This window comes from Rhamphochromis sp. 'chilingali' (genome assembly GCF_963969265.1).
Source record: "Rhamphochromis sp. 'chilingali' genome assembly, chromosome: 20".
NCBI lineage: Eukaryota > Metazoa > Chordata > Actinopteri > Cichliformes > Cichlidae > Rhamphochromis > Rhamphochromis sp. 'chilingali'.
Window position 1 is genome coordinate 1,887,324 of NC_137947.1, and position 13,631 is coordinate 1,900,954.

A 13,631-nucleotide genomic window follows, 5' to 3' on the forward strand; every position below is an offset into this window, starting at 1 on the left:
AAGAGGGCTTATAATAGAGCCAACATGTGCCTGCTGCTGGTTTCACAAATACCATACTTAAACGAGTTGCTAAAATAACAAAAATAACACAGAATAGATTCTCACATCATTTTTATAATTACAATCTAGAATGTAATGACCTTCTATAAATTACACTCCAGGCCTGTGTCGGTTGTCTACATAGTGTCAGATATCTCCCACACGGTACAACCACAAAGTTATAGTCTCCACATAGATGTGAGTGTCTACTTCAAAGTAGACCGAGAGTATCTGAAGTAAATTGTGTGTTTGGACTATGTTTGATAGCATTTTGCAGCTGAATATAGCATCAAATCCATTTACAATCATAAATTTTACAAATCCCTTGTGGGATGAAATTTGCTCCAACACGAGGTTTAGAGTCGGCTCATTCATCTCTCACAGTGTTATCTGGATAGCAGATCTCTGTGTGTCCATGGGCTCCATGCTTATCCGGTTTAACCCTCCTCAAGTCCAGACCGGTGTGGTAATGTACCTGGACCCGAATAACGCTTTAGCTGGAGTAATCTGGCATTACTGTTCATATAAATCATTAGAACCCTAAACTGATCAGGGGTCAGATAACTGCTACAGAATCGAGGTGTGTCTTCTATTTGATTGTATGTGTAGAAATGTTTGGATATTTTTTCCTTGTCAGTTACGCATATAAATACCTTTTTAGTAAAGGCATTTTTAATTTTAACAATTGGATCTCAGTCTGTCTTGGGGTTATTTATACTTTTTCTGTGATCAGATAGTTATTTAATTTAACTGATATACATGAACATGAAGTGCTGAGCAATCACAGCGTTTAATTAGTTTTTTATAGTTTATTGCTTTGTGCCATTTTATGGGGTGGAAGTAATGGTCAGCACATTATAAATATAATGTATATTGTTACCCTGTGACCCTAATTCAAAAGATTTGTTTTGGCAGTGCAGTTTTTTCCAGATGGAACAGGATTTAAGTAAGATCTATTGAAACACATAACTAAGATAACTCGACAATAATTTATTAAATCGCCAGTATTTGTATAGCGCTTTACTAGTCCCTAAGGACCCCAAAGCACTTTACACATCCAGTCATTCACACACAGGTGATGGCAAGCTACATTGTAGCCACAGCCACCCTGACAGAGGCGAGGCTGCCAGACACTGGCGCCACCTGGCGAAGTGTCTTGCCCAAGGACACAACGACCGAGACTGTCTAAGCCGGGACTCGAACTGGCAACCTTCCGATTACAAGGCGAACTCCCAACTCTTGAGCCACGATCGCGCCATATCAAATGTTTTACTTTCATTTAATGAACTGAAAGATTTCTGAATGATTTTTGATTTTGTTTCCCCCCCAGTAATAGTAGAGATAAATATAATTGGAAATAAACTGGCACCAAAATCACAGAACACACAGTCCACTTCAGGAGATTTCAATTCATTTCCATCCTCACAGGATGACATACTGTGTTATTGATCAGACAATTCAATTTGAAAACACTCTAATAGGCACCAACAAATATGTTAGGAGGGATCCAGTTCAATTACTCTAGTGCAAGTTAGACCTAGCTCACTGCTGTCAGCTGTAGTTGCCCATGTTGGCGCACCCTGCCAGTCAAAGCATGCATGCTGCTAACATGACCCTAACATCAATTCAATTCAATTCATACAGCGCCAAATCGCAACAACAGTTGCCTCAAAGCACTTTAAGGTAGACCCTACAATAATACATACAGAGAAAAACCCAACAATCATATGACCCGCTATGAGCAAGCACCTTGGCGACAGTGGGAAGGAAAAACTCCCTTTTAACAGGAAGAAACCTCCGGCAGAACCAGGCTCAGGGAGGGGCGGGGCCATCTGCTGCGACCGCAGGGGAGAGTACTAGCTGTAGCAATCAAGAATAAGGATGCATTGCCTGCATACAACTTGTGTTAAACATTATTAAAATATGACTGATTAGTTTGACTGAAAAGCAATTCTCATGTTGACAGCTGTCACAACTTGTAAACATATTATTTATTTATGTGATGGCTTTTTTTGGTTAAGTGTTTGTGTGTTTATATAAAGGACAATTTTGTCATAGCATCTGTCAATTAAAGAAACATTACTGATTGATTTTTTTCCCCTCCTGGGTCACCACTCGTTGCAGTCTTTGATTTGTTGGGTTTTTTAGGGGCAAACACATTTGTCCCGTTAGTTCTTTTACTTCTTTGTACTTCCCTCATGTCCGTTGTCATAGTTTCAGCAGTCCCCCTCCAGAAGCTTGGTGATATTTGTGAGTCTTATTGATGCTATGATTATTATTCCTTATAATAAAGTATTCTGATTGTGATTAATGAGACAACGATTGTTATTCTCTCACTGATAAATTTATCATTGATAAAAAACTGTGTGGGCTTTGTCGACCTCACATTTCTTGGGTAGTGCACGTCGGGTTACGGTGCAGGGTTTCAGAGTGGTTTGTGGTTAAGGCGTAACGTAGATCTCCTGCTGAAGCATATATCCCCAGTTACTGTGTAACACAGCAAAGCTACAAATAGCAGACCCCTGAGCCTAATTTAATGGGAATACCATGGCTGGTTTTTGCTCAGCATGCAGTCAGCACTAGACTTTTTGAAAGTAGCAGACATGTTTGCTCTTCTAAAACAGGAAGCCTGCAGCCTCTCTGTCAGCCCTGTCCCACGCGACAGACAGCCTGTCAGCAACTGGCTGTGGTGCGACATCTGGTAAAGTTATTCTCCGTCTCCCCTCAGCTATCCCTCAGCTCTCCCACACTGCCAAAGCAACCTCAGACAAGTGTTAGCAGTGTGGGTCATGACTGAAGGTTTGGTCAGGGAGGATCACCTCACCATCACCACAGTGACCAAAGAAGCATGCCACAAATAGTATACAATCAGAGTAGGGATTTCTGGAACTGTTGATCTTAGGTCAGCTTAATTGTAGGACCAGTTCCTACAATTAAGACTAACTTCATCAGCTTCATGAAGGACTCTAACCACAAATATAAAGACTGCACAGTCTACACTCATGCCTTTGCAAAATATATGTTTGCATTATAAAATCCCAAATGTTTTCCCTACAAAATTCTTTGCCACCTCCTCAGCTGTACTTGGTCAGATCTTTGCTAATGATGTCAATTTAGGGTGCAAGTTAAAATATGTTATCTAAATAAAGTTGTTCTTTTATGCAAGAATTACCTGAGTTTTGACATTAGTGTTGTAACGAAGCCCCTTTAAAAAATCTTGAAATAAACAAGTCGTGGGACCTAAAAATGAAGTACCTCAATTCACTCGGTCATGTTCCCATTTGAACATTTTGTAAAAATGTGTCACTCCCACCTAAAACAACTTAAAAAACACTAACTGTCTAATAAGTGGCATAATAGAAGTTAAGGTATCAGGATGTATGCTTGATAGTGATGTGTCGGTCGCGAACGAAATGGCTCTTAGAGCCGGATCTGTGACGTGAACGACACGAGCCGGCTCCTTATCGTGAGCCGTGGGGTTTTTTTTTTTCCTTCTCTCACCCTCTCTCTCGCACTTTTTTCCCGCTTCACTCAGCCTTGTGCTTTGCGCTGGGCAGAGGGGGGAGGGGCAGTAGTTACACTTGCAGGAGCACAGGAACAGAGCGGGAGGGAAAGAGAGAGAAAGAGAGCCAGGGACAACAACGTCACATTAGAAAGGTATAGTAATCATCCACAACTATTTTCAGTTGCGGATGATAAAGGATTCAGAAAGTTTATTCATGCAGGCCCATATGACAGAGAATGTGCATCTTCTTTTTGTTTTCATATTTTAATTTATATTTAATTGTGTTGTGGTTTGCAGCGTTTTGTGTTGTTTCATTTTAAATTTGTTTAAAAGGAAAAAGCTGAAAATTTAAAAGTTACTTAAAAGTTAAAAGTTGAACTGTGACTAGTTGGTTTTTGTATTATATGATTTATTTATTACATTTTATGTGGAGTGAATAAATAAAAGTATATTTACGGTGGCCCCTAGAGACAAAGCACATACAAACTTCAAAACACGTACGAACTCTGAAACACGTAAAAACTCAGACACACGTACAAAACACAACAGAAGTGCTCCAGGATGCTAGGCGCAGTGTTGAGCTTTTGTTACCTAGTGGCTACACAAGCCAGCAAGTACCAACGACCGGATTTGGTGTGTGGTAGTAAAAGGTAAATGAACATTTTTTTAAATTATTTGAATATATGTGAGTGCTTGTGTATAAATACACAAACAATACACATATGTATTGTTTGTGTATTTATACACAAACAATACAATTTAGATCACTTGTGTAATTTAAGTGATCTAGTAGCTCTGTTTTGAAGTTCAGTTAACGCTAGAAATATGTTTTGGAGTTTGTACGTGTTTTGTCTCTAGGGGCCACCACATATATTTATATATAAACATATATAAATAAAACCACTTTTTTTACATTAGTAATTCCTTTTGTGCATAATTTTATATTATTGATAATAATAAATTAATTAAAGCAACAAAACAACCTAAAGGGCCGGTTTGGAGCTGAAAGAGCCGGCTCTTTTTAGTGAGCCGAGCCAAAAGAGCCGGCTCTCTAAAAAGAGCCGGAAATCCCATCACTAATGCTTGAGACAGTCTTTTCTAGTTCCCCTGTGCTCTCCTGCATCCTGCTGTCATGTTTGTGACTTTGAGTGAGTAAGACTAGAGATGGAAGAGCTGATCTAGAAGCGATGACTGCAATGGTTTGGCCACGTCTGCAGCATGAGCAACCATCGCCTGCCATGATGGTTGCTCCCACGATGGGTGTACATCGTTGACCAAGACGGAAACCCTACGACACCCACAGCGACGTATTGGCTTCATGGATGACCTCCCCCGCCAACTGCCAGCTAGGGACAAAAGAAGAAGAAGAAAGAAGACTTAAGAAGCCCTATATAGATGTAACTACATGACATGTTTGCCAGTGTTATCCATCCATCCACTTGTCTTTATTCTACTTGGGGTCACTAATGTGCAAAATGAACATCATGTTGTATTTAAAACTTGACACTAGTGGCTGAGACCCTAAAACTGACCAGGAACGTGTTTATTGAGGTCATAGAACAAGGCAGCTGGGGGCCATTTTCCCATAGACTTACCCAGAATATAAACCTGCACCAGGATTTAGATGGATGTGCCGTCAGATGTGCCGAAACAATTGAGCTTCATGGCAGCAGTTCTCACAACTTTGCAGACCTTAATTTTCAGCTTTCAGTGGGTCTTAATGGTTTGGCTCATCGGTGTACGTATTAATTCTTTTTAAATAATTACTGTTCCTTGTGGGTGGCTGTAGCTCAGGTGGCAGAGCAGGTCAGCCACTAATCAGAAAGTCGGTGGTTCGATCCCAGGCTGCCTCTTGGCTGCCAAATATCCTTGGGCAAGATACTAACCCCATGTTTGACCCAGGTGGTCAGAGAGCCTGGTGGCAGCCTCGCCTCTGTCAGTGCGCCCCAGGGCAGCTGTGGCTACAATGTAGCTGCCATCGCCAGTGCGTGAATGTGTGGGTGAATGACTGAATGTAGTGTGAAGCGCTTTGGGGTCCTTAGGGACTAGAAAAGCACTATACAAATGCAGGCCATTTACCATTTGTTTGCAAAAACATTGCAGATGACTCTAAAAATGCGTTCCATGAACCCTGACTTTTCTTTTGAAGCCTCTACAGTTGTATGCCCTTTGATGGCTCACATAAAGCCTCTGTGCCTTAAAGGAAAACATCAGAAAGAAAAACAACTATCCCCCTTTCTGTACTCGCTCATTCCTCTCTGCTATGCCACAGCTTCTTTGTTGCCCGGATGAATCACACCCTGAACCTTTTCTCTCTTCAAGATGATTATGTCTGTGTTGTGTAAGAGATGCTCCTTTACCTCTGTTTCCATATGCTCGACACGATCAACAAAAACCCTCTTCTTCTCTCATTCTCCCCCCTCCCTCTCCTGTTGCTACTTCAATCATGAAACTGATCAATGATCAGCTGATTGTCTCTCTTGTTTGTTTATCGCCCACTTTGCACCAGAAAGAGGAAACCAGCGGATGTTGCGCTAAACAACAGCAGCACGTTCAATAGGTCGCAATATGTACATTATCTCGGCAATACCTCTGAAAGATTGAAGATTGTATGTGGCGTTCCTCAAGGTTCTATTTTGGGACCTAAACTTTTTAATTTATATATTAATGATATCTGTGACGTATCAAAAAGGTTAAATTTTATTTTATTTGCAGATGACACAAATTTTTATTGCTCTGGAGAGAATTTGAAAGATTTGGTTGAAAATAGGATTTCTGAGATTAAAAAAATGGTTTGATGTAAATAAATTATCTTTGAATCTGACAAAAACGAAATTCATGATATTTGGCAATTGTGAAAAGGAGGAAGAAGTCATTATGTCAATTAATTAATGGAGAATTGATTGAAAGAGTTACTGAATTTCACTTTTGGGGTGTAATAGTAGATGAAAATTTGATGTGGAAATCTCATATTGAGTATATTAGAAAGAAGATGGTTAAAAACATTTATATTTTGGGAAATGTAAGAGATTTATTAGACTACAAAACAATGCGCATTTTATATTTTTCATTGTTTTCCTCATACTTTAGTTACTGTGTCGAAGTTTGGGGGAATACATATGAGAATACTAAAAAACCTCTAAACTTATTACAGAAGAAAGTTATACGAAGGATTCATAACGTTAAATATAGAGAACATAAAAAAAAATAAATAAATTAATTAAAATTAGGAGATTTAGTGAAACTACACATACTATTAATTATGTTTAAGGCTAAAAATAATATTTTGCCTTTTAAGTTACAAAGAGTATTTTTAATGTGTTCGGGGGGAGAAGACAGCAGAAGGAAATTTTATATTAAGCATCAGCTAGCTAGGACTACACAAAGATTAATGAGTGCAACGGTTAGGGGTATACGACTGTGGAACTCTCTTCATTATAATTTAAAGACTTGTATAAATTTGCATTGTTTTAAAAAGTGTTACATGTCTAAAACAATAACTCAACATGAAGAATGTGAATGAAATTGGAGTTAATTGAAAAAGGATCCATTATTTTTTTGCCTCATTTATTTTATTTACTTATCTTTTCTCCTTGTTACTATGTGGGGTGGTATATTCTGATTGTAAATTTGTTGTTTGGTTTGAGTTAGGACCGGAGATAAATGTTAATGTTAGTTTGTTCCTTGATTTTTGGTGCCCACTTGCAATATAAGTTGGATTGTAGATAGGGGGCAGGGTTTAATAAGAATATTTTCTTCTTCCTGCTCCTTTTCACACATGGTTGCAGTGCTTTACTGATAGAAAGTGTGGTTGGTTTGTCTGAAAGAACTAACTGTGGAAACTGTTGTACCAAGTGTGAAATAAATAAATGCAATGAAATGAAATAAAATGACGTTCAAGCTTGAAAAGCTGTTGTTAGAATTTATTTAATATTACTTTCTAGTATCAGCTGATGTTTGCTGGAGCCACAGCTGTAAAAGCTGCTGGTCATGATATCGGTTTGGATATGTGGTGAGAGGGAAACATGAAGATGATACAAATCATAAATATATACAAGACAGTGTACATCACTGTCACAACAGCGTTTGTTTTAGGCTTTATGTTTTTTCCTATAATACCTGGCGGTGTAGTTGGGACGATCTTTTGTCAGTTCAGCCTTATATATTATGTTTAACCCGAGTGACCACCTGGTCAGCTGGTGGGTAACAGGCATCTCCAAAAACATTAGAGCACTTATGCAAATATGTGATGTCTTGATAAATCAAGCAGATATTTGAAGTTTACGCAGCACCATTCTCGCATGAAAATATCTTAAAAGTTTATTTTGTGACCCAGAAAGAGTAATATTTCAAACTCCGCCACTGCCTCGTTTGAGTTTTGGATGAAATGGATTCTGGGATATTGCATTTCGTCATTTCAAGCTGATTGGAGACCAAAACAGCCAATCAGATTTTTTGCATCCAAGTCTGTGATTTGCTGGTTTTGTGGCACAAATATAATGGTTTACAGAAAGCGTTGAATGTGCACGGGCAGAAATGTTTAGAGCGCGAGCGACACATTGCGCAAATGCAAAAACTGAGCGAGAGCGGCTGCTGTTGTGTGTGTGGATAATAGCAAACACTGAAATACATTTTTTGCACGCAGCAATGAATTTTGTTCACTCAAATTTAGCTTTTCTTTGCTCAAAATAAATTTCTCCTCAAAATGCAACACTTGCACTTGCGAATTTTTTTACGTGCGCTCAAATCTTTTTTACGTGCGCTCAGAATAGTGGCACAAAAATAACGCCATAGCTTTCAACCTTTTGAATTTTTTATCCAGGTTATCTTCAGCAGCAGACTCTCTTTATGTTCTCATTTAAAGAGGGAAACTGATGCATTTGCATTTTCCCCTCCCTGAGCCTGGTTCTGCCGGAGGTTTCTTCCTGTTAAAAGGGAGTTTTTTCTTCCCACTGTCGCCAAAGTGCTTGCTCATAGGGGGTCATAATATTGTTGGGTTTCTCTGTATGTATTATTGTAGGGTCTACCTTAAAATATAAAGCGTCTTGTGGTGACAATTGAACTGATTTGAATTTGACTCTTCTTCTGAGCAATATGGTGTAGGAAAAAAAAAAAAAAAAAAGCCAAAATAAAGACAAAATTGGGTGAATACTATATATCAGCACAGTGGCTCAGTAAACCTTAACGTTTGATTTTCTTTAGACGAAGGTTTGTTTTAAAAAAGCTTCAAAATTGTTTGCAGATTGGAGGTTTCCAGGTGGATGTTTTGGAACCTTTTGTTTATATTTTTGTTCCTTTAGTGAAGCGAAGTCCCACATTCCCCCTGCCCACAGTTACTTTGCCATTCTCCTTTCCTTGTTTATTTCCTTTTGGAAATAATCTTCCTTCCAAGGGGAATTGGACAAACCATGTGTGGACTTTAAATTTTGGACGTCTATATATACTCCTGGCACTATTTTTAAAACCAGTTTCCATTGGCTTTGGGTAGTAACCGCTACATCACATTAAGTCCCTGTTTAATAGTTAATTTTTGCACCTATTAGTGAATGTTTAGGTAGCCTGGGGCGTTTTATCCAGTGGTTTTCACTGCTCTCGGGTTTTAAAAAAAAGATTCCTCTTTTTCAGCTCCTTGGATTTACTCCACGAGTCTGCACTCGCTGGCATGAACAGCTGACAGTCTTAGACAAAGCACTGAGTGCTGGAGACAGGGGTTTGGACCTGACACAGGGATGCCAAGAACCACTGCATAGGGAAGAGATATTAAAAGAGTGTGTGTGTGTGTGTGTGTGTGTGTGTGTGTGTGTGTGTGTGTGTGTGTGTGTGTGTGTGTGTGTGGGTGGGTGGGTGGGTGGGACGAAGAAAATTGAATGGATTAAAGAAAAAAAGCTTCATGTAACTAAAGAGGTGTATGTGTTAAACAGTAGGTTACACATGCTGTGTACTTTGAAGCCTTCTTTTTTTCCTGTCAGTAATAACTGAGGGCTGGATTTCATGAGGGTGGAGAAGGAATATTTAGCGAACTTAGGAATGGGGAGATAAGCTTTTTTCTTTCATTCCTCTGTAAGACTGGGGCAACTTTTTTACGGATTTGGTGCCTTCATAGTAAAGTATTTTTGGAGATTTTGCTGTTTATTTGAGGTGCTAGTGTTCCTTAAGAGTAAAAATCAAGGGGAAAGAGAGAAGGAAAAGAAAGGCGAAGCACAAGGAATGCTTGTACTGGAGCTGAAGGTGGCATAATTGCTGTTTGTCTGTTTTGGAAGATATGCCGATATCCACCTCTCAGAGACTTCTGATGACGAATTGGAAGGAATCCCAGAGTTTTGTTTGCTGACTTCTCCCGCTCCCACAATTTTTTTTTCTTTATTCCTGCTCATATTTCAGAGGCGCCCCTGGATCTAGGAGCACTGGAGAAGGAGGAGGAATAGATAGGCAGGCAGTTTGAAGTGTTGGGCCGAGACACAAGTTTTTGAGAAATTGAAAATTACATAGTAGCTGTATTTTTTGTTTTTTTCTTTTTTTTAGTCGTTGTTTTGACTGAAGCCTTAGCAGATGATTGAGACAAGCTTCAACATGAAAGTAATTTCACTTCCAGTGGCTCAAAGAATAACCGAAGTTCCTCTGCTCTCCCTCCCTCTTGTCTTGCTTTGTGCCATATTTTTGGCGGCAGCAGGCAACCATACGGGAAGAATCAAGGTGGTCTTCACGCCCACTGTCTGCAAACTGACCTGCATAGGTGGCAGGTGTCACAACAACTGTGAGCGGGGAAACACCACCACCATCATCAGTGAGAATGGTCATGCCACAGATACCCTGACAGCACCCAACTTCAGAGTAGGTAAGTGATCCTGGCTTTTGTTGGTTGCGCACATCACCAATCTCGATGGGTGGTATTACTACTAACAAGCCTCAAATCTGGCATATTAGAGCTGCTGGTGGAAAAACATGTTGTTGACATGAAAATCTTTTGCATTTTATCACCACGTTCCTTCACAACAGTACACAGGTGTGAAATTATTGTGCCGTAATGAAAAGAGTCTGCTGTATTTTAACATGATTATGCTGATTTTAAGGATGATAATTTTACTGTCCCTTATGACTCTCATGACAAACGTACATGGTGAACATAGCTAAACAGTCATATATTTTTCTAATGCCAGTTTTTGACCAGCGATGCACAAATCCAAAATTTTCCAGTTGTGTATTTTCTTAAATAATTCTGGTGATTTATTTGTCATTAACTGCTGATGTGTGATGTCAAAAAAGAACAGTTACACAGTTGATGAGAGTGGCACATTGTCACCAGTACCTTGTCTAACTTTTTAATCAGCACTGGACAGATTGCGTTTGCGTCACTGGGTGGAAATATCAACATGAAAGAGCACTGTGCACAGCCTAAGGAGCTTAGAACAAATGTACTATGCAAATCTAATAATGTTATTTTGCATAATGTGGGATCTTTACCTTACAATAAAAAGTGCCTTGAGGCAACTGCTGTTGTGACCATAAACGGATGATAACTAACACTATGTCTGAGACACGTCTTGGTATCAACAGAAAGATTTTACAAATCTGAAAGATAGTCAGTATCATATACAGTCAGTATCATATACAGTGCTTCGGGTGCTAGCTGTAACCAACACACCAACAAAAGTTATTTATTGTATCTCCGCTAGAACTGGACTCTTCTACAGCATAGTCAAGTAAAAGCTGCTGAAACATCAAGTTAATAGTAGATATGGAAGAAACCAATCAGAGAGCAGCCTTAGTCTCATTCAGCCAACTGTGACCAGACAGCGGTTAGCTATATCAGCTGATGATGAAATGATAAAAGTTATTGATGAATGGCCAAAAAAAGGCAAAATCTGTGATATTAATTGGTGAATGGTTGAAATTAGGTGGACTTAAAGACTGATGTTTTTCATCTTTAGCTTTTCAACTAAATTTAGAGACAAAAGGTTTTAAAGTCCATGACTGGCTGACCAGATTTATCCCTGAATAATCTCCATGGGTCTCTGATGTTTGGTGGTTTTAATTAAAGCTAAGGACATCTTTTGCGATGTGATCTTGAATTTTGATTTTTGACCACCAACTTTTAAGATATGGATAAGCACATTTACACAGATCATAACAACATTTACAAAATACAGAGAAAAAAATCAAACCAAAAGGGAACGGTAAAACCAAAGGTAGCGTTAATGACCTCAAGATTAGTGTAGACAGTTAGATTAAAACTGGAGAATGTCATGAACTGCTCCTGTGTAACAGAGCACATGGCATGGGTGTTGTTTGGTGTTTCACAGAGCCAGCAGACTGTGTCTTAACCCGCCTGAGTGCTTACAAGAAGCAGATGAGTGTATCTGGCTGTGACACATGAATAAACATGGGGAGTCGAACTCACTGAATTCCTGTCTGACGCAGCTGAACAAATTAGTATGACTGGAGTAACACCAGCTCACGGAAAAAGAGCCTCAGACTGTTAACTGTGAATGACCCGGAAGGATGGTTTTCTTTTTTGCACTGGGATGGATTAACAGTGATGCCTGAACTCCCTTCTGGCTATTGGATAAATATAACTTTAGGTGAATGTTTCCAGTCTTTGACATTAGTATTGGAGCCAGTAACCAATAACCAAAAAGTGGTAAAAGTGAAAAACTTCAAGAGGGGTTGGGGATGCACTGAAGAGGCTGAAGTGGAGATATAAAGGAGATGAATATTACTTAAATAATCCAGTAATCATATGATTGGCTAGCAAACATGTCCATGCGGGCCCACACTGGGTAGCTGTGGATGAACTGTGGGGTTGTTTGGGCAGGCCAAACCTACATTTATCCCACATGGGCCTCAGTTGGGTGTGCCTGCACCCAGCTGGTAGGGGCTTCTATATGGGTTTTATATAGAGAAAACTCATCTGCTGTAAGACCTATGTCCGGACGCTCACTTAGGGCCTGTGTGGGATAAGTGTTGGTTTGCCCTGCCCATACAGTCCCACAATTCATCCATACCTGTATGTGTGTGTATGCTGTATTTATAATAGGGAACCAGCATACAGGGAAATATTCTGGTGAAACCACAGAACATATATGAAGCTGAGAGAAGGTGACTGATTTATAACCTCAATAAAATGGAAGTTAAATTGGATCTTATCTTGTTGCAAAAGAACTTTGGAAGTGAACTGCAAACGACTGTAGACTGACTAGTGGGATAGGATTTGAATTGTGTTTTTGTTTGTTTGTTTGTTTGTTTGTTTGTTTGTTTGTTTGTTTGTTTGTTTATTAGGACAGGTGATTCCCTATGGAACCTGTCCTGTCCTTACATGTCTGACTATGAAGCAAAAGAGCAAGGTTTGTCCTTGGGAGGAGCCTTAAATCACTTGAGGGTTGTGTCAGGAAGAGTATCTGGTGTAATATAATGTGAATAAGGGAGTGGATAAAACTAGCTTTTTTTAAGCAATAATCTACTGCTCACTCAATATCAATTAGTGGTGGTAATACACTAATATGCATGTGTGGCCACATGTGGGTCCCACACATAGAATCTGGGCATATTGTGGGTATGCTGTCTCTGCCTACTGTGATCAGACCACTTCCCACCATAGGATTGAGAGAAATGAGAGTTAACGTGGCAGCTAACTTGCATGCTTTCTTATATGTTAAAAAGGCATCCATCAAAATGGGTCTTCTGCAGTTGCTAAATCTTTCAACGATTTTAGAGTTGTCACACTCCATTTCGGGCACTACGTGCAGCTTGTGGCTGTAGTTATGGGTTTGAATGCAGATCAAACAGTAAATCAACAGCTTCACTTTCATGCCCAGCTCTCACCACAGGAGACCAGTATAGCATCCACAGTACTGTAACTACTGCACCAGTCCATCTGTCACTTTTAATACGCACCATTTGCTGTTTTGTTTGATAAAATTGCCATTTTTGGCAACCAGAAGTGTGCCTATTTAGTTGAGAATGGTGGCGTGCTCAGTTATCATGTAATGTGAGTAAACTTGATTAGGATGATGCATTGCATAGAAACTAATATTGGCTACCTCATGCTCAATAACAGGCCAATAATAAAGTAGAACTTCACACACCAAAA

At 39.4% G+C, this 13,631-nt stretch overlaps 1 protein-coding gene across 6 annotated transcripts in view; it reads left to right on the forward strand.

Annotated features, from left to right (window-relative positions):
* ltbp1 (latent transforming growth factor beta binding protein 1) overlaps positions 1 to 13,631 on the forward strand; it is a 143,921-nt gene that overhangs the window by 67,566 nt on the left and 62,724 nt on the right. For 5 of the 6 annotated variants that reach the window (XM_080869053.1, XM_080869051.1, XM_080869049.1 and 2 more), the window contains exon 5: positions 10,212 to 10,379. In XM_080869053.1, the coding sequence (XP_080725179.1) occupies positions 10,212 to 10,379 (168 nt within the window). The remainder of the gene's footprint in view (positions 1 to 10,211; positions 10,380 to 13,631) is intronic. The other variant, XM_080869050.1, reaches the window with a different exon arrangement.